At 37.8% G+C, this 22,182-nt stretch overlaps 1 protein-coding gene across 13 annotated transcripts in view; it reads right to left on the reverse strand.

Moving 5' to 3' along the window:
- The window catches only part of BRAF (B-Raf proto-oncogene, serine/threonine kinase), a 206,739-nt gene that overhangs the window by 22,127 nt on the left and 162,430 nt on the right, over positions 1 to 22,182 (reverse strand). For 12 of the 13 annotated variants that reach the window (XM_063667898.1, XM_063667894.1, XM_054496819.2 and 9 more), the window contains 3 exons: positions 11,308 to 11,354; positions 10,395 to 10,513; positions 6,496 to 6,627 (listed from right to left, as the gene is read on the reverse strand). In XM_063667898.1, the coding sequence (XP_063523968.1) occupies positions 6,496 to 6,627; positions 10,395 to 10,513; positions 11,308 to 11,354 (298 nt within the window). Of the gene's footprint in view, positions 1 to 4,568; positions 4,651 to 6,495; positions 6,628 to 10,394; positions 10,514 to 11,307; positions 11,355 to 22,182 lie in introns of all 13 variants that reach the window. The other variant, XM_063667901.1, reaches the window with a different exon arrangement.

The raw sequence follows: 22,182 nt of genomic DNA on the forward strand, positions 1-22,182 counted from the left end.
GGTCTAGGAGTTCAAGACCAGCCTGGCCAAGATGATGAAACCCTGTCTCTACTAAAAATATAAAAATTAGCTGGGTGTGGTGGTGTGTGCCTGTAGTCCCAGCTACGTGGGAGGCTGAGGCAAGGAATTGCTTGAACCCAGGAGGCAGAGGTTGCAGTGAGCTGAGATCATGCCACTGTACTCCAGACTGGGCAACAGAGCGAGACTGTCTCAAAAAAAAAAAAAAAAAAAAAAAAATCTTAAAAAATATCTATAACACCAACTACCTCCAGTATTTAACATAACCTTGTGGACACAAGAGGTTTTCAATGTTTAAGTTAACTATTCATTAAGGTGAGTGATAACTTTTTGCTAGTTGATTAGCCATGTCATATGTCTATAGTCTTTAAATTAGGGTCAAGTATCCCTGGGGTTACAGGAAGACTTTGCCAGAGGTGTATAGACATGGTGGTTTTTTTTTTGTTTTTGTTTTTTAATTTGAGACAGTCTTGCTCTGTTGCCCAGGCTGGAGTGCAGTGGTGTGATCTTGGCTCACTGCAACCTCCCCCTCCTGGGTTCAAGAGATTCTACTGCCTCAGCCTCCCAAGTAGCTGGGATTACAGGTGCACGCCACTACGCCTGGCTAATGTTTCTATTTTTTTAGTAGAGATGGGGTTTCACCATGTTGGCCAGGCTGGTCTTGAACTCTGGACCTCAAGTGATCCACCCGCCTCAGCCTCCCAAGTGCTGGAGTTACAGGCGTGAACCACCACGCCCAGCCAACATGGTGGTTTTAAGGGAATTAATTTCTACAACTATCAACTTACTGGTGTCCCCTTTGAAAAAACTGATTTGCCAGAGAACCACTCAAGTGGAAGTGTAACACTTATCCTCCTTTCCCATTTTCCCTGTTATAACTGCCCTTCTACCACTTTACAAAAGGCACACCTTTTACCCATACGTAACCTAACTATAGTATACATTGTCCCAGAGTGTAAAAACCTCTGGGGTAACAAAGAGACATTTCTAAATACTGGTGTCGAACTGGGCTCCAACGAATGGGTAACAAGTCTGTTGGTTTCCAATTCTTTACTTTCAAAAATATTAATTGAAATGTCAGCTGAGCTTTTAAAAGATTTTTAATGACAAGTTACTATGTAAATTTTGGTACATTACAGGAATGAGCTCAAATGATTGAGTGATACATAGTATGTGGTAAAGAATTAACCTTGCCCAAAGAGAGAGCTAGCCTTTGCTCTTGGCTCCTGGGAGGTAATCACTAAGCCCTTGAAATGTCCTGCCTGATCAGAGTGTCTTGTTTATCTGGGGCCCATGGGCCATGCCAGATAGTCTGTGCTAACAATGTGATTTATAGAGGGCTCTGGGTCATGTGGCATCAGCTTGACCTCTGCAGGAGCTGGAAATTAAGGTCAGCCCCGCAGGTGGTTAATCATATGACTGAACCCCAATAAAAACTCTAGACTCCAAGGCTCACGTGAGCTTCCCTGGTTGGCAATAATCCATGTGTGTTGTCACACATTGCTACTGGAAGCTCTGTCCACAACTCCATTGGGAGAGGGTGACAGGAAGCTCCAACAAGAACGCTTCTGAATTCTGTCCTATGAGTCTCTTCCCTTGTTAATTTTAATCTGTATTCTTTCATTGTAATAAACTGTAACTGTGAATGTAACAGTTGTCAGTGAGTCTTGAGCAGCTTTCAGTGAGTTTTCAGTGAGTCCTTTTAACAAACCTGAAGCTGGTCTTTGGGACCACTAAACTCTGCATGTGGTTATAACAAAACTCCTGCCTTTGTCATCTTCTTATAATTTAGATAAAATTTCTCAGTACTTACCTCTTTAAAAATGAAACATGGAAAGAATCAATACCAAGTCTTAGTATCTAGTGTCCTAACAAAAAAGTCGTATTTATCCACAGATACATACATTAATTGAAGGGAAAAGAAAAGACCCATGTCATTCATTAAGATACATATTTCCAATATAATTTTACCTTCTATGTTTCCATATACCAAAACTTATATGCTACTTTCATCAGTTATATATTACTTGCAACAAAAACATAATTCAGAATTAAAAAAATTAATAATCAGAGCTTGAAGTCACAATTTTGTAAAATTCTAAATTTAAATTTATATACATTATTTTTATTGCAGAGATGTAACTTAGATAATCAATAAAAGGCTTTAAAACATACAAATATGTTACATTAGGATGAAGTTCTGTGAGAGAAACAATACAAATAGTTTGAAGAGAAAAAAGGAACCATGTAAAACTTCCAGAAATTAATGAAGAGCTTCGGTATTTTTTAATAGGCATAAAATCAGTATGGGTTTTAGATTTTGATGCATATATTTCAAAAAGAGGGATATATATGTATCTAATATAGTGGTCTTATTTTAAAATGTTAATAGAATATACTGGAAATTACATTCTTTGCAATTATTTAAACTTAAGATAAAAACTTTCAGATGTCAACCTAAAAAATATATAAGGAGATACATAGTTTTTCAAGAGTCTTTCAGGACGAATGTGAGAAAAAAAAATCAAAGACAACTCTCATATTTTTATACATCCCACAGAATTCAGGTAGTGCAGAGTACAAAGCAGGAAACTTTCAGTATCTGCTGGGGTGGGGTGCAGAGGCTGACTGATGAAGAAACAGAAAGAAGAAAAAACAGAAAGTTTTTCCTGGATGTTATTCATGGACAGAAGATTCATGTGGCACATACACAACGAAACCAATACCTCAGCTTCAAATTCTGGGACTGATTCTTCATACTTTCAAGACACACTCAGTACTCCTGGTGTCTCGACCCTGTCATTCACTCCATGATGTTACTGGAGCTCATGTCTGCTCATTTTCAGTATCACCCCCAGCACGGCCTCAACAGAACTGCACATGCCATTGAGAGCAGAGCCTGTGTTTTGTTTTATTCATTTTGAATCCTTCTATATTCCATAGTGCTTTGCATATAGTTGGTATTGAAAACATTTTTTATTAAAATAATTTGCCTACTGGTAAGAGACTAGTACTCACTTCCTGTTTCTTCAGATCTTGTGCTTAGAACCTAGCAACCATGTTGTGAGAAAGACCAATGAAGAGGTCCTCGAAGACCTGCGAAGAGGTCCACAAGGAAAGGCTCATGTGGAGAATAACTGAGCTTCTAGCTTCTAGCTAGCACCAACTTGCCAGGTACATGAATGAGCCACTTCTGAGTAGATCCTTTTAACACCCAGTAAATCTACACTAGTCAATACCGTGTGAAACAGGTAAGAACCTTCCGCACTGAGAAAAGCCCAACCTACAGATTCATATTTTAAGCTACTACATTCTGGGTGGTTTGTTATGCAGCAATTATAACTGGAATAATACGCTTGAAATAACGGATATATGCTATCTATTCTTCAAAGAAGACACGGCACTTCTACTCCAAGGAAAGAAAGCCATAAAGGTATAGTCAATATACTTAGCTTAAGTGAGCACATTATTAATCCCAATTTACAAGAGAAAATGCACTGAAGGAGGGAAGAACAGGGTGATTAGAGAGAAAAATGTTAGAATGATTGAGTGGGGGGATGACAAAGTGATTTCCCAGACTTTTAGTGCTAGGGTGAATAAAGGTAAAAAGGCACACTACTTTGCAAAGAGCTAAGAGAACTATTTTAGAAAAGAATCTGATTTTTGAAGCTGGAAGAAATTCTTTAGCCGAATTCTCTTATTTTGGGGGTAACTGAAAAAAGAAAAAAGGCCAGGTGCAGTGGCTCACGCCTGTAATCCCAGCACTTTGGCAGGCCAAGGTGGGCAGATCATCAGGTCAGGAGTTTGAGCCCAGCCTGACCAACATGGTGAAACCCCTGTCTCTACCAAAAATATAAAAAAATTAGCTGGGCGTAGCGCTGCACGCCTGTAATCCCAGCTACTCGGGAGGCTGAGGCAGAAGAATTGCTAACATGAGAGGCAGAGGTTGCAGTGAGCTGAGATCAGGCCACTGCATTCCAGCCTGGGCGACACAGCGAGACTCCGTCTTGGAAAAAAAAAAAAAAAGAAAGAAAAAAGAAAAAAACAGATACCCAAAGAGGTAGGTAGACCTGGTCTACCTACCTGAGTCCAAGGCCTGCCATTACATCACACTGCTTTACCAGCTGTGCTCTGAATTTACAGGCAAAATCTGCCACCTCAGACTATGGGCATGAGAGTCTAGGGCAATGGTATTCACATTGGATAGTAAAGAATATTCCTGGATTCTTAAACAGAGGTCTAATCTGAGAGCCATGGAGATCCAAGTATTATAGATAGCAAAAGAAAAATCAAAGGATGAATGGAGCAATACCTGGGGCAACTTCACTGAGGATGGCCAGAGTTAACCCTCCAAAATGTGGAGTTTCATAGAAAGTACTATTTGACGAAAGTAGACTAGAGGGTAATGAAGCAGAATGGGGGTAGTTGTAAGAGGACATCATTCTTTTACCTCCTTCTTCTCCATTAAATACTTAACTTGGTTTCAGACTAGCAAATTCCAGAAGGTTCTAACTATACTATTAGAAAGAATTAACTAGTAAAGGCCTTACCCTTCTGTTGGTCACACATTCCTCTCATGGAGAGTAAGCCCTTGCCACATCATTTATTATACTCCCATGGAGGACAAAGCACCTAAAATGCCAAGAAGTGGATGAGAGAAGAACTCTGGGATGCTTTTATCTGTATTTTGGAGATAATACTTGTTTCTATATTATAATTTTATTATTGTATTAAGATAAACGTATTCACTGACAAATGAATTTCATCCAGATCTTAGGTTCATAAATTTTTATTAATTTGTAGTCTATACGATAAATCAACTGAAACTAAATTAAAAATCCATAATTCCTCCAGAAAAATATTATGTACAGGAAAAGTGAACATGGTACAGGATGCTATGCTGTATGATTGAATAAATAAGACTGTAAAAGACAGAGGACATGAAGCTTGTAAATTAGAGACCATTTTGCTACCCCGACTGCCATTGTCAAATCAATCATTTCAGTGATCTAGATCTATCACAAGTACAGTAAATGCAATGTTTCAATTATGTTCTTTAGCTGAAATTTCAGTCCATTCTGAATCTAAGTTTCATGCAGGCTTAAAACATCAGATCCAAAGTCATGTTGTTTCACACTCTAAGCTAAGACTCAACATTCTAAAGCTATGAAGTAGTTAGAAAGGCCAACACCAACTAAGATTTAGTTTTATAATGAACTGGGTAGAAATGTAGCCATTTTTAAAAACCATCAAACACAGTCAAGACCACTGTTGTGTAAGGGGCATATGGTGATTCAATAAGTACATACACAAAGTACATGGTAACTTAAGAGATTATTTCTCCGGTATCACAATAGGTGAAGTGAGAAAGCTACTCAGAGCTAGCACCAAAAAGATAGAGTTGAGCTCTTCACAAAACAGACAAATCACTTAAATGAAGCAGTAACATTTATATACAAAAACTACCATTTCATTAGGTTGGGAAGTTATGATGAAATACCTAAAAAGCTTGCACTCTTTTTAAAAAAAATTCTTTAGATTGGTGATGCTCAACTTTGGTCTGTATTGGAATCACCTGGGAAACAGAAAAAAATGCAGGTGATTGGACCCTCCCCATTTAATTAGAATCTGCTCCAGTATCTCCATTTTTAAGCAAAATTTCCAGGTGATTCTGAGGCAAATCACAGCATAAAGTCGAAATATTCTTTAATCAGAGTTTATGTGGTCAACTAGTGTTTTCTAATATATTAACAGTGTAACTGTTGTGATCTCTCTACACACACGATCACAAACCTTTTAAAATGTAGTTATCCAAGGTAATTTTAGTAAAGATAATTCACTTTTCTTGGCCAATTTTAAAAGTCTAAGCGAGCTTACTGAGGCAGAGATAGAAAAGGCTAAGAGCTCCATGAGGCTATGTTAGTACCTTTTGGAAGTTAAGGGACAGGGAACAGGAGCTTAGGAACGAAAAGAAGTAAAAAATTACCCTCCTACTAGAATTCTCATTACAGAAAAATCAAAGCATGATTTCTTCCATTTACCTAGTTTCAAAAATTAAAGATTTCAAGAAACCTTAGTAATTTTAAAAGAATTTAATATAAAGATCTCATAGCTGAGTACCTGTTCTGACAGCACAATCTGTGATACAGTGAAAAGTATAATGCCCAGATGCTATAGTAGCAGAGCTCATTCTTCTAATTGTGCTATGGTCAAGAAATATCCATTGTTGTATCTGTAGTTTCTAGTCAGAAAATCAGGAATTTTATTCCATTGTAACATTCATGACTGATATTCTGAGGAAAGGACTTACGTGTTGCTATTACTGCCAAAAGTATACAAACGATTTCTAAAACTGGTAACAAAAAATCAAGAAATCTATCCTTCACGCTTACCCAGGAGTTAACACTTATTTTCTACAACTAACTGGAGCCTTGTATACAGACGGTAAATAAACACCAAGAGGTGGTAAATATTTACCTGGTCCCTGTTGTTGATGTTTGAATAAGGTAACTGTCCAGTCATCAATTCATACAGAACAATCCCAAATGCATATACATCTGACTGAAAGCTGTATGGATTTTTATCTTGCATTCTGATGACTTCTGGTGCCTGTTAGAACATACAAAGAAAAATATTCTTCACTTCAATTGAATAAAGACTGAAAAACAATCTATTATAATTCCTAGAGCAATGCTTTTATCATTAAAACACCTGTCTAATATGTAATCAATTCTCTTAATAGTCAAAGAAATAAAACTGATTAAGCTGAAGAAAAAAACCTCTATAAACTCAGAAAGAGACAGTATTAGCAGAGATTTTGTATTGTATTACTAAGATTTTATAATTTAGTAATTATTTAGGCAATCTTTCTGCACAAAATACCATCATTGCCATCTGAATTCTTCCCATGACTTACCCTACTAGAATCAGTTCCCACTTCCTATTCCTGATTCAGCAAAGAAATACTAGACTTGTGGTTATAAGATGCTTAGGAGCAGCACAACTACTATAGTAACTGTCTTACAATTTAAGTTTTCCCATTGGTACGAACAACTTTTCTCATCTGAGGACACCTTAGAAAATAATGGTAGAATTTCAGGACTGATAAACTCAAATCCCCTTTCAAACTATGGAATAAGCATATGGTATAAACATGCCATGGATGCTTTATTAACAAAAGCAAGACAGCAGGTAGATTTAGTAAAAGATGGTATAAAGAATCTTTTGGCTTCTGCTTCTTGGGCCATGAAACAATCATATTTGCTACATTTTTATACATTTCAGTCATTGTATTGCACAATTAGGTTTCTTATTTACATGAAATACAATAAACAGTTGGTTAAATATTAGCTTAAAAGAATTATTCTTTCACCTTGCGTCTTCTGTATTGTTTCATTTGGAAGGAATCGAAATGGCAGTATATTAATGAAAAGTTTGTGACAATGTCAATTTGACAGCAAAAGTGGTACTAACTCTGCAAAAATGACTGAAAGACCTGGGACAAGATTCCTGGTTATTGCTCTAGGTAAGGCAGGCATCTCACAAGGAGAGGCAATAACGGCACTCAGCAACAGCTGCAAATGAGAATGACCCGTGGAGCCTTAAATCCCTCAACGTCCAGACTACACACCAGTCCAATCACAGAACATAACAGAGTCTGGGGGTGGGACCCAAACATTAATTAGTCTTTAAAGCTCCCCAGATGATTCCAATGTCCAACCAAAGTTGAGAACCACTGATGGAAGATCTGTGGGATGTCCTGAAGAGCGCGAGAGGATGGAAGTGAAGGAGAAGGTTGTATCTACTTCGTTTTGTCATACATTTTGTTCATAGTTGCTTTTAGTAATACAGTACAAAATAAACCACATATAACTGTGATGTAATAAGCAAGCCAGAATACTGAGAGGCTGGTATGGCAAAGGTATAATGTTCAAAGCCTGAACCAATTTTTGTGAGAGATGGAGTAGAAATCAGATGACCTTTTTTTTTTTAATTTAGTTTTATCTCACACTGTTGTTGGTAGACAGTTTGATGAAAAGTTGCATGTCACCTATTTTAAGAAATGCAAGACGAATCTTCAATTTAGTGATTTAATTTGTAAAAACTCTCACAAAGGTTTCTTTCTCTCCTAAGATATAAATAAAACAAAGTTGAGAAGAACGTTGTATATAATTCAGAGGACCACATAGCCTTAGTTATGACCAAACTCTTCTCTCCTATGATACGGATGTTCCATATTTGTTTCTGAGGGCAGTATCAACCCAGGATTGGTTTAACAATGAAGGGTACTGTTGGCTATTATTCTCTCATCTTAAAACTCAGCATGGAAGAATAAAGGAGAAACCCATTTACACAGGTATCAACAAAAAATTAATTGTAAGAAAATATAAAACTTTATGTATAATAATCTACAAACTGTATAAACTAAGGTTTTCGAAAAAGTAAGGAAAAAACTGGAGACTTGATTGAGCCTAACTCTCCCACATAGTTAAAAATTAACATACTTTAAAAGCACGTGACAATTGTTTATAATTTTAGGTTTTGCAATTTCAGCACTTAAAATCTGTTTTCCCTCATCTTTTTAGGATACACTGCCATCTTTTTCACAAGGTGTGTATGCCTTAATAAAGGTACCTGACATCAGATTATAGTTATTAATTTTTCTATCACTTATAATTATTAATTAAAACAGTTAAACAAACGTTAAATAATGAAAAAAAATCTAGCTAACTCCAGTCACTGAATCTTACAAAAAAGGGGCATTGGAAATCTACTAGTCCAGCTCAACATTTCAGATGAAGACTTAGAGGAGGTTAAGAAACTTGCAGGTTAATGGCCAAATAGGGTACTAGAATACAGATCTTCTAAGTCCAATGTCCCCTCTTCCACCTTGCCACCTGCCCTAATTCCACTTACTGTCATAAGAAATCATAGCTCAATTTAACTCTAGGTTTATTTTGACAAACTTGGGAGTCCTACCTTGGACTTCCCTTTCTGGAGACTGCTACATAAAGTTTGTGGCTTTGAAAGCCCTTACAACTTTTCTGTTTCCAGCAGGGTGCCCGAAAGTCTTAGTGCAGATTAAGTTATTTAAAGCTTAGAATTGTACTAAGACTTTTGGGAAAGGCTGTATTCAGCTTAGAGCTGTGGTTTTCAAACTTTTTGGTCTCAGGACTCTTTTTCACTCTTAAAAATTATTAAGGACGCTAAATAACTTTTGTTTATGTAGATTATATCTGTGGATGTTTACCATTAAAATTTAATGGAGAAATTAAACTAGTAATTCATTTAACTACTAAAATAGTAACAAGTAGATGTTAACACAGATCATTCATTTTTAATGAAAAATAACTATTATCAAAAAAAAAGTTTAGTAAGAAGAATAGTACTACAATTATCCTCCTTTTATGGTTTAGAGATGGGGTCTCACTATGTTGAGCAGGCCAGTCAACTCCTGGGATCAAGTGATCCTCCTGCCCTAGCCTCCCAAGTAGCTGGAACTATGGACTCCAGCCACCAGGCGTGGCCTGTGATTCTCTTCAATGTCTGGCTTAACAGCAGCCAGCTGGATTCTCGTATTTGCTTTTGCACTCAGTCTGTCGCAATGTGTTGTTATGGTTGAAGGATATAAAGAAAATCTTGTCTCACAAAGGGAAGATCTTAGGGACCCTCTAAAACGGTGTGAGGGACCCTTTTAAGAATGCTGTTTTAGGGAATGATTCATATGACTGAGCTTTCCACAGCTTGCTGCAACACACAGTTTTAGTTCCCTTCTTTTAGAACTTCTCTTTCTTCTTTTCCACAAAGCAAAAAATAAGAAGAAAGAAAGAGAAAGAAAGAGCTATGGAAGACAGCACAAGGCTGTTAATCTACCTCTCATTTTTTTTGTCTTTCCTCTTCCAACTGCCCCATAATTATAAGATTCTTTCTAGTCTAAAGGAAGTAACTTTCCAATTTAGGCTTAAATAAGATTGCGAAACAGCTTCTCTGTTAAAAGGAGTAGTTCTCTTAGCAAAACCATAATAATGGCTGTGGATCACACCTGCCTTAAATTGCATACCTGTTTTTTTTTCAACAGGGTACACAGAACATTTTGAACACAAAATACTTTAAACAATTTAGAATAAAATATGAAACACTGTTTATAAGACATATATTTTTGTTTGAAATACACTGAAACTGGTTTCAAAATATTCTTTTTAAGGGTAAAGAAAAAAGTTAAAAAATCTATTTACATAAAAAAGAAGAACATTGATTTTTGTGAATACTGAGAACTATGAAAATACTATAGTTGAGACCTTCAATGACTTTCTAGTAACTCAGCAGCATCTCAGGGCCAAAAATTTAATCAGTGGAAAAATAGCCTCAATTCTTACCATCCACAAAATGGATCCAGACAACTGTTCAAACTGATGGGACCCACTCCATCGAGATTTCACTGTAGCTAGACCAAAATCACCTATTTTTACTGTGAGGTCTTCATGAAGAAATATATCTGAGGTGTAGTAAGTAAAGGAAAACAGTAGATCTCATTTTCCTATCACAGTAAGCATTATGAAGATTTTAGGTAAGAGATCTAATTTCTATAATTCTGTAATATAATATTCTTTAAAACATAGTACTTCATCTTTCCTCTTAAAGTCAATAAGTATGTCTAAAACAATTATTAGTTCTATTTAGCCTATATAACCTGCTTTTAAGATTTTTGGGGCTTGAAATGTGTTAGGATGAGGTGAGATGCTTTCCTAAGTTTATATGAGAACCTAAAACTTTCCCATTAGATTTTAGCAATGTAGGCCCAGATATTCTCTTGGCACTCCTGGACAAGCAGTAAAGGCTCTTCATTGGAATGAAGATGCTGCAGACAGTATCTTAGTCTGCACTTAGGGAAGAAGAAATATTATGTTTTTCTCACCTCATTGTTATATAATTTAGAGTCTTCAGTTAAATCTCAACTACCACTGAGCAAGGTCAGAGGTCTGAAAGGGACTAATAGATAGCTACAAAACTATCAGTTTTATAGTGATGATAAAATGTAAGCAAGCAATCAAAAACTCCTACTATTGTAAAGACTTCTGATAGATTTTCTCGTAATGTTCAGTCGTCGAGAAACCAAAAGCAGGCTGTGGTATCCTGCTCTCCTATACATGCATGCACAATCCTTTATTAATTCTCTTTACAGTATATCGAACTTAGCATGAAAACTGTTTTTACATAATGTGAAGACAAAATGCAGAAGAAAAAGTCAGGATGTTTTCAAACTTCGCAGACAAATTTCAGGAAGGATACTATTACTCTTGAGGTCTCTGTGGATGATTGACTTGGCGTGTAAGTAACTGAAAAACAAAACATCATTTTAACCTGAGTAGGGCTAAAGGACTCTGGCCTCAAAATCTACAGAACATACTTAGGGGTGTAAAGACTTATTTAGAATCATGATACAATTGAAAATTGTACATAGTGATAAACCCTTCACAGAATATTAAAATAGACTGTAAATGAATTTAAGATTATAGGAACATATCACTATAATGGTACAGTCAAAATCTTGTTTTCTATTAAAAGACTTTGCTTTATCTTTTACTAGTTACCAATACAAACCTTTCACTCCAGTCAAGCCTATTTATCCATGTCCCTTAAATATACCTTGATATTTAATCCCACCACTGTGTTCAATGCTCCCCTCCTATACCCAACCCTACAAGTTAGCTTTTGTTCTATTTTCCACCTATTCATATCCATCCTTTAAAACTGAATACAAATTCTAACTCCTGAGTGAAGCTTTCCCATGACTAACCGAACTGAAAGTGATCTTTCACTGCTCAACTTATGTAGTAATTATCATAATAATGGCTTGATTCATGTGTTTTTTCAATGTGCCTATGTTCACTTCTATTTGGAATGCAAACTACTAGAACTAGAACATGCAGTTTGGTAATTAAAACTATTTTTAAAGGTAGTTGTCATATACTCTTAAAATATCTTCTTAAAACTAGTGAGGAGAAAACTTTCTCTAAAATGGCCATAGTGGGTCTATTTTAAAGTCAATGATAACTTTAAAATCATCTATGTTAGCCCTAAAAACTGCTTTAGCTACATTCATTGAAGTAAAAGGCAGCAGCGTTGTTGTTGTTGCTTTTGGGGAGACAAAGTCTTGCTCTATCACCCAGGCTGGAGTGTGGTGGCACGACCTTGGCTCACTGCAACCTCCCCCTCCTGGGCTCAAGCGATCCTCCTGTCTCAGAAGGGCTGTGTCTTGTTTATTTCTTTATATACCCAGTGCCTAGAACAGTGCCTGGTATGTGTGGTAAGTATTCAATACATGTCTACTGAATCAACTACAATAAGATGCATATAATGTGCTAGTCAAGGTTATTTTTCTTAATTGAATACTGGAGAGAATAGCTATATGACACTTCTGAAATCTGACAATGATCATTAGACAGTTTTACCTTAAAATGAGAATTTAAAATCCAAATGGTATAATCAAAATCATGCAATGAACACTGTTAAAAATGGAAGATTTGCAAATAACCAAGATTATTCATGCTTTCTCATCTTCATTTAAACGTCCTCATTCTTCCCAATATCAAAATTTAAAAAGTATTTTCTAGATAAAATTTTCATTTCAAATTACTATTTATCTAAAGTAATCCCTTCTCCAATTACTATTTCATATCACAGTTTATGTTCTTCATAGCATTTACTACAATTGAAAATTATCTTGTCATGACTTTAGGCTCAGTGTTCTACATCACATTGTCACTCTTTCATTGAAAGAAAATATGATTTCGGTTATAGGTCTCACTGCTTACAAAGTTCTGCAGTGACACACAAAGTTAAAAACTGGTGGAAATAAATGGGCCCTAATCAAAGCTTTAAGATGGTGAGATCTTGTCTCCATTAGAAAGAAAGGGGTATAAATGATGATGGTGTTGGTTGGTGCAGCTAGGTCCTGCACTCAGAGAGACCTGGGATCTAGTATACAGCAAAGGTGTTGGTCTTTGAAAGGAGGTTCTTTTTCCTGCAAGACTTAAAAACAAAAACAAATGGGCTTCAACCATATCAAAATACAGAGGCATGCTGAAGTTAAAAGAGGGGAAGATAAAGGTGTTCTCCATGGGATGGTGTTAATCCTTTCGACAAATTTGATGCAAATGAATATATCAAGAATAGAGTAGACAGAAATGTAACTGGGGAGAGTGAGGAGAGAAATTTTCTGACCAGGAAAGCACTAGATAATTAACAAGATATAAATGTAACTGGGGAACTAGTGATATAACCAGCATAGAAGTTATATAGCATAAATTTGTTATAGGCCGAGTTGCATAAAAGTACAACCTGAAACAACATTTTATACCTGTGTAATCCTTTATAACTTACAAACTGCTTTCTTAATTTTTATCTCATTGAATAATTCTCTTTCTGTAATCCTTCTGTAACAAAAGCAGCAAAGAGTAGAAGTCCAGGTCTATAGAATGAAAGGCTGGAAGGAAAAGGGAGTCTAATACCCCAGCTAGAGAAATGGGATGAGACACAACCCAATCCCTACATAAGATAATGTTTCACAGTAATCACTACCCTAAATAATTCTACATAGGTGGACACTAAAATGTAATTTCCTAAGCACCACCCAGTTACAATGGAAAATGCAAACAAAAACCCAAACAAAAATAACAGAAAACAAAAACTCACACAACTGTTTGGGAGTAGGGAAGGGAACAAGAATATATCAACTTTACTTTGCCATATATGACACAGAAGTCAATCCATTAATTAGGATAATTAGATTGGACCTCCCTCTTTCCTTGGTAAGATGTTAAGGAGAGCATTACAGGTTTACAAAAGTACTAGGAAAGAACAAATATGCTATCAACCAAAGGAACAACACATTCTCCTGATAGGTTTCTCTTAACAGCCTCATTCCTTGAAGAAAAAGTGTCCACCTATAGAACCCATTTAATCGTAGAGCTACAAAATCATCTGGTAAAATTTCTTCTCACACTACTTCAAGCTCTTATCCAAGATTCAGCTTTTCCACATTCTTACAGAGCATAATGTGGTGCCCCAAATTAAAAGCAATACTTCAGACTGGATCTAACCAACACAAACTATGGGGAGATCCTCATCTTCATCTCCCTCATGGTGGGCATACAACATTAAATCAGACATTATTGTGATTGTTATGGCAGCCAAAGTCATGCTACTGAGTCCAATTAAAATTACATTCAATTATATGCTTCCTGCTGATGGGTCAAAATTTATGACAATAGAATTTTTAAAAAAGGGCACAAAAAGGATTATATTCAATTACAATCCTAGAATAATTATTCTTGAATTGCTCCTATAAAACATTTTCCCCATCTTATACTTGTATATTTCTCTTTTTTGGACTTGACTAGGATTTTTTTTTTGAGACAGTCTCGCTCTGTCACCAGCCTGGAGTGCGACGGCGCGATCTCGGCTCACTGCAACCTCCACCTCCCGGGTTCAAGTGATTCTCCTGCCTCAGCCTCCTGAGTAGCTGGGACTACAGGCGCACGCCACCATGCCCAGTTAATTTTTGTATTTTTAGTAGAGATGGGGTTTCACCATGTTGGCTAGGATGGGCTCAATCTCTTGACCTCGTGATCTGCCTGCCTCAGCCTGCCAAAGTGCTGGGATTACAGGCGTGAGCCACCACGCCCGGCCTTAGGATTTTAAATTTTGTAGACATGGTCTATAATTTCAGATTACAACTTTAGCTTTCACTAAAAAAGTCAGTTTTTTCTTGCCTGCTTCATTTTTCTTTAATAAAACATAGGTTATTTTTATTTTCTTGTTTTAAGAGTCTTACGTGAGAGCTGAAAAAAGGAGATTTTTAAAGATTGGCATGCTAATAATTCCTCACATAAGTTACTTCTAAATATGTAATTATATTCAAGAGAGGACTGAGGATAGGAATCTCATTCTAGTTTGCTGTCTTCAGGTATGATCATTCATCCATTATGAACCCAGTTAAGTCCTGTCATTCATGTTACATCACTTGATCCTATCCTTAAGAAAACCACGAGAGATTATCATTAAAATGCCTACTGGTAATATTGCTACGCCATTTGGCTAATTTATCAGCTTAGCTTATTTGTAAAAGCCATTAGTATCTCTCACTTAAGTCTGCTATTTTCAAGTATTTTAAACTATTGGTAAAACACAGAACTGACCTACTTAGACATTTGCATGTCAGCCCTCTTTCACCTAATACTGCACAATTTTACAAAGGTTCATCAGACTTTAGGCAGCAAGATGAGTCTCTCCTTGGGTGACCACCTGGACTGGTAGGTGTGATAGTGGTGACAGTGTCAAATTACAGTCTTCCTTATACTTTGATGCCCTCTGCTCCCTTATTACAACCCTGGAAAGTAAGATTAACGAGAATGGCATTCTGTTACTTCTCTGTAGTCAGTAATCATTTATCACTTTAAAAATAATTAAAATCTCCAATAGGTAAAGTTCACATATTTTAAAGTTATGCTCCATAGTGGCCTAAATTCTATTTTTACCCTGATTTTTTAGTTTCCTTCACTTTTTTTTTGGAGATAGGGTGTTGCTCTCTTGCCCAGGCTGGAGTACAGTGGCATGATCACAGCTCACTGCAGCCTCAACCTCCTGGGCTCAAGAGATCCACCCAACTCAGCATCTTGTGTAGCTGGGACTACAGGTGAGTGCCACCATGCCTGGATAATTAAAAAACTGCTTTGTATAGATGGGTCTCACTATGTTGCCCAGGTTGGTCTTGAACTCCTGGGCTCAAGCCATCCTCCCACCTCGGTCTCCCAAAGTGCTGGAATTATAGGTGTAAGCCATCAGGTATTTTTCACTTTTAAAAACTGAAATTTACTGAGGTACAGTTTACATACAAGATGCACCCATTTTACATGGACAGTTTTAAAAGTTTCAACACACACATACACTTGTGTAATGACCAGTCACAATCAATATAAAGAATATCCGTCACCCCAGAAAGTTTCTTCATACATTTTTGTAATTAGTAACACCCCCTTAGGCTTGGGAAACCACTGATAATGACTTCTGTCACTACAGATTAATTTTGCCTTTTCTCAAATTTCATATAAACAGAATCACCTGGCTTCTTCTGCTCAGCAAAACAATTCTGAGATTCACGCACTGGCTGCATGCAGTGTTACAGGGTATGGGTATATCATAACTTATCTATTTACTTATTGGACACTGTGTTGTTCCTAGTTTGTGGCAAATATGAAGAAGATGCTGTATTCATATACAAGTCTTTGTTGTTGACTGATGGTTTCATTTATTTTGGGTAATTAGGTAGCATTAGAACTGCACAAATGGTAAATTTAACTGTAAAAGAAACTGCCAACCTGATCCCTAAAATGGCTGTATCATTTAAAATCTTTACCAGCAATGTATGAGAGTTCCAGTTGTTCTTTATCCTTGATAATACTTTGTATTGCTGGTTCTGATTACAGGTTATTTATTTATTTAAGACGGAGTTTTGCCCTTGTCGCCCAGGCTAGAGTGCAATGGCACGATCTTGGCTCACTGCAACCTCTGCCTCCTGGTTTCAAGTGATTCTCCTGCCTCAGCCTCCCAAGTAGCTAGGATTACAGGCAAGTACCACCACATCCAGCTAATTTTGTATTTTTAGTAGAGATGGGGTTTCACCATTTTGGTCAAGCTGGTCTTGAACTCCCGACCTCAAGTGATCCATCTGCCTTGGCCTCCCAAACTGCTGGGATTAGAGGCGTGAGCCACCGCAGCCGGCCCTCATTACAGGTATTTTAAATGACTTGTCCAACCACGAAACACCAAAGTAGAGGAGGAATCAGCTGAGGAGTAGAGAGTGAGTAGAAGGGTAATCAGGAGAATATGCTTGAAAGCAGTGTTTCTCACACTTTAATATGGACACGAATCATTTGGGGATCACAAATCATCGTGAATCAAAGATGCAGTCTTTGATTCAGGTCTGGGGTGGTATCTAAAACTTAGCATTTCTAAAAGGCTCCCAGGTGGTACAGATGCTACTCAGACCACATTCTGAGCTGCAAGAAACTAAGGACACAATTAAACAAGGGATTAAGAACCTGTTTCATGAAGAAGTGTGGGATCAACTGTATCAGATGTTTCTGACAGGTCAAATAAACTGTGGACTGAGAATTTTACTGCTGGATCTAGCAACATGGAGGCCACCAGTAACTATCGTATTAAGATGCTGTTTCCTGGCTAGGCACAGTGGATCATGCCTGTAATCCCAGAACTTTGGGATGCCGAGATGGGCAGACCACTTGAGGTCAGGAGTTCCAGACCAGCCTGGCCAACATAGTGAAACCCTGTCTCTACTAAACATACAAAAATTAGCTGGGTGTGGTGGTGTGCACCTGTAATCCCAGCTACTTGGGAGACTAAGGCAGGAGAATCACTTGAACCCTGGAGACAGAGGTTGTAGTGAGCCGAGATCACGCCATTGTACTCCAGCCTGAGGGACACAGTGAGACTCTGCCTTGAGAGAAAAAAAAAAAAAAGATGTTTCTTGGAGCAGCAGGGGCAAAAGCCTGGTTTGAGTGGGGTCCAAGATAAAAAGGAAGGAGAGCAATTAGACAGTGAATACCAACAAGTCTTTTGAGAAGTTTTACTGTTGAAGGAAGAAGAGGAATGAGGTAATAACTGAAGAGGGAAGCAGGATTAAGGGAGGGACCCCACAAGTTTTTTTTAATGAAAATAATAAACATACAGAAAAATGGAAAGAATACCCACACACCTTCCACGTAGATTCCACAAACGTCAACATTCTGTCAAATGTGCATAAGAAAGATGTTTTATTATTATTGTTACTTTTTTATTTTTTTTTTAAAACAGGGTTTCACTCTGTTGCCCAGGCTGGAGTGCAGTGGTGCAATCTCCGCTCATTGCAACCTCAGCCTCCCAAGTAGCTGGGACCACAGACATACATCACCACATCTGGATAATTTTTGTATTTTTTGTAGAGACAGGGTTTTGCCATGTTGCCTAGGGTGGTCTCAAACTCCTAGGCTCAAGTGATCCACCAGCCTCAGCCTCCTAAAGTGCTTGGATTACAAGCGTGAGCCACCACACCTGGCCTATTTTTAAATTTTACTTTAGTTTTTTGAGACAAGGACTCACTCTGTTACCCAAGCTGGTCTCCAACTCCTGAGCTCAAGTGATCTTCCCACCTCAGCTTCTCAAAGGGCTGGGATTACAGGCGTGAACCACTGCACTCAGTGAAAGATGTTTTATTTATTTACTTATTTTTGAGACAGAGTCTTGCTCTGTCACCCAGGCTGGAATGCAGTGGCGCGATCTTGACTCTCTGCAGCCTCATCTTCCCAAGCTCTAGAGATCCTCTTGTCTCAGCTTCCCAAGTAGCTGGGACCACAGGCACAGACCACCACGCCTGACTAATTTTTGTATTTTTTGGTAGAGATGGGTTCCACTATATTGCTCAGGCTGATCTTGAACTCCTGTGCTCAAGCAATCCACCCGCCTCAGCTTCCCAAAGTGTTGGGATTACAGGCATGAACCACCGCGCCCAGCCAAAAGATGTTTTAAAATAAGAGAAAATTCAGTAGGAAAGGAAAAACTGATGATAAACAAGATGGGAGATTTACTCAAAAGATGTTTCTGGGTAGGGGTAAGGGGATGGAATCTAGTGTACAAATGGAGGGATTGGCTTTTACTAGTGATAAGGCAGAAGAACCTGGTATGAATGCAGGCAGGTGGGTAGATGTCATAATGGTTACTTCCAACTTTCTTAAAAGAGATGGCAAGCAATGTCATCGCTGATTTCTTGGAGAAGAGGTTTTAGAGGCTTAAGGATATGAGGTTTTGAGGAGGTATGACAGTGTCTAAAAGAGGACAGTGAATGAACTAGGAAACTGAAAGTATAACTGCCCTATAACATTAAGGGTCTACTTGAAGTTTTTGAAGGGACTGAATAAGCTGGGGAAGCAACATGCTTTAATGGTTAAAGGAATACACCCTGGAGCTGAAGTACCTGGGGCGTTAACTTGCCCCTTCCATAACCAGGTTTCTTCATCCATAAAACAATGATATAATAAAAGCTGCTACCTCACAGGGTTGTTGAGGAGTAAATGAGGTAATGTATATAAAGTACACAGAATGTCTGACACATAGTAAGTGCATATCATTGCTAAATACATTACAGTATATTTTAAGAAACCTCACAGAACATAGTTGGTATAAAGAAAAGGGGGAGACAGCGAGTTAACAGTATGTAGCAAAGCTGGTATCAGAATATTTATTGACCAGTAGAGATATTTAAGAGTAAAAAGGCAAACCCAGTGTGATTTAAAACAACAGCAAGAAACCATTGTGTATAGTATTAAAACACATCATTCTGAAAGGATACACAATACACATCAAAATATTAATGGCAGTTATCTCTTGATGGTGGATTACTGGTGCTTTTTATTTATGTTTACACTTTCTGAATTTCCTATAATGATTACATATTTCCTCGTAACATGTTTTATTTTGAAATTTTAAAAAACTGCAGTAGCAAAGGATAATGTCACTCATATTCTTACCATAATCAGACCCGTTAAAACTTTTATACATTTGCCTCCTGCTACAGTTTGAATATGGCTTGTCCCCACAAAACTCATGTGGAGGCTTGGCCCCAGTGTAATGGTGTTGAGAGTTGGTGGGACCTTTAAGAGGCATTTGGGTCTGGGTCATGAGGAATGCCCTCATGAAAGCAGGAGTCACTGACTTCTTTTTTTCTTTGAGTCAGGGTCTCACTTTGTCACCCAGGCTGGAGTGCAGTGGACTCAATCATGCCTCACTGTAGCCTCAAACTCCTGGGCTCAAGTGATCCTCCTGCCTCAGCCTCCAGAGTATCTGGGGCTACAGCAGTGTGCTACCATGCTTGGCTAATTAAAAAAATTTTTTTTGTAGAGATGAGGTCTTACTATGTTGCCCAGGCTGGTCTCAAACTCCTGGGCGCAAGCAATCCTCCCTCCTCAGCCTGCCAATATGCTAGTAGTACAGGCATGAGCCACCACACCTGGCCAGGAGTGACTTCTACAGTTACCGTGAAAGGGGGCTGCTATACAGTGAGGTCGTCCCTTGTGTTCTGCCCCTTTCGCGTGTGCCCACTGCCTCTTCTGCTTCTCCACCATGTTACCATGCAGTAGGAAAGCCCTCACCAGAAGCCCAGCAGATGTTAGCACCAATGCCCTTGGACTTCCCAGCCTCTAGGACTATGAGAAATAAGTTTCTTTTTGCAGAAAAGAATAAATTACCCAGCCTCAGGTATTGTTATAGCAAAGAAAATGGACTAAAACACCTCCAGTCTTTTTTTTTTTTTGAGACAGAATCTCGCTCTGTCACCTAGGCTGGAGTGCAGTGGTGCCATCTTGGCTCACTGCAACCTCCGCCTCCCGGGTTCAAGCGATTCTGTTGCCTCAGCCTCCCAAGTAATTGGGATTACAGGCACCTGCCACCATGCCCAGCTAATTTTTTGTATTTTTAGTAGATACGGTGTTTCACCATGTTGGACAGACTGGTCTTGAACTCCTGTCCTCAAGTGATCCACCTGCCTTGGCCTTCCAAGGTGCTGGAATTACAGGCATGAGCCACTGCGCTCCGCCACCTCCAGTCTTTTTTCAAAGTCTGTACTTGATTCCTGGAGATAATCACTATGTTACTTGATCTTTGCTTTCTAATCCTTATTTCAGTACTTTTACATATATACATATATACCACTTTTTAAAGCCCAAATGTAAAAAATGTTCTGCTTAAAAATTTTTAAGTGGTCTCATGCTGCAGTTTGCTTTTCTCACTTAACATTAATATTTTAAAGCTCTATGTTGATACATATATAACCTACTTTTAACTACTATATATGATTCTACTGCATGTAAGTGCCAATATGTTATTTATCAAGTCTTCTCCTGATGAACATGTTTCCAATTTTTCAATAAGATTTTCTTTTTTTTTAAAAAAAGTCCATAAATAATGTTTTAAGTTTTACGTAGAGTCAGGGTCGCATATTATATTGTTTCCTACAATACGTCTCTTTCTGTATACATGACTTGGAACAAAAGCTAATATTTCTTGGGGTTAGAACAAGCATTTTTCTATTTTAACAGCTACTTCCAGAATGCCGTTAAGGTGGCTGGTTGCATCAGAAATGTCCCAGGAAGCAATTCCTCCAATCCTATGGAACATCTGATCTTATCAGAACTCAGGCATTTTGCCAATTCCAGTGGGTGGAAAGTGGTACCTTTTTGTTTTACCTTGCATTTTCTGATTATTATTATTATCAGCACCCTATTATTATGTTTACCCACCAGAAAATTATGTTCACTATAATTAAATATTCTTTGGCCACTTAGAATTATTATCAATCACTAATACATGTTCACCATTTTTTCAGCTTTAATTAGTCCTTCTATCTTCAACTGGGTTCACTTATGAGTAAAAGAGGCATGCTCATCATTGTTTAAAACAAAGTAAATTGTAAGGATTTATCTCCAAATTATTTTTAATCATCTTATTTTGAGAATATAATGCTTCTGTAAATATATCGATAGGCTGTAAACTTTTTCTATGTGCCTCTGTGATTTAATACTTAATTTTCTGATAAAGTTAAATTCAAAATCATACCATAAATATTATACTGAAATTATAAGGCCTGCCAAAAAAAAAGGCACGATGTACTGACCATTCCTGGAATTTCTTTAGTAACAGTATTCTTAAGATACCTGGGTCCTGGAGATGAATCAATGACTGGCAGGTGAAAAGATGATAAAACAGGCCAGGTGCAGTGACTCACGCCTGTAATCCCAGCACTTTGGGAGGTCGAGGCGGGCAGATCACTTGAGGTCAGGAGTTCAAGACCAGCCTGGCCATCATGGTGAAACCCCGTTTACTAAAAATACAAAATTAGCCAGGCGTGGTCGTGGGTGCCTGTAATCCCAATTACTCAGGAGGCTGAGACAGGAGAATCGCTTGAACCTGGGAGGCGGAGGTTTCAGTGAGCCAAGGTCATGCCACTGTACTCCAGCCTGGGTGACAGAGTGAGATGTCATCTCAAAAACAAAAAACAAAAAACAAAAAAGAAGATAATAAAACATACTTTACCAACCCTGATTCCTCAGAGTG

The sequence above is a fragment of the Pongo pygmaeus genome, chromosome 6 (genome assembly GCF_028885625.2).
Source record: "Pongo pygmaeus isolate AG05252 chromosome 6, NHGRI_mPonPyg2-v2.0_pri, whole genome shotgun sequence".
NCBI classification, from domain to species: Eukaryota; Metazoa; Chordata; class Mammalia; order Primates; family Hominidae; genus Pongo; species Pongo pygmaeus.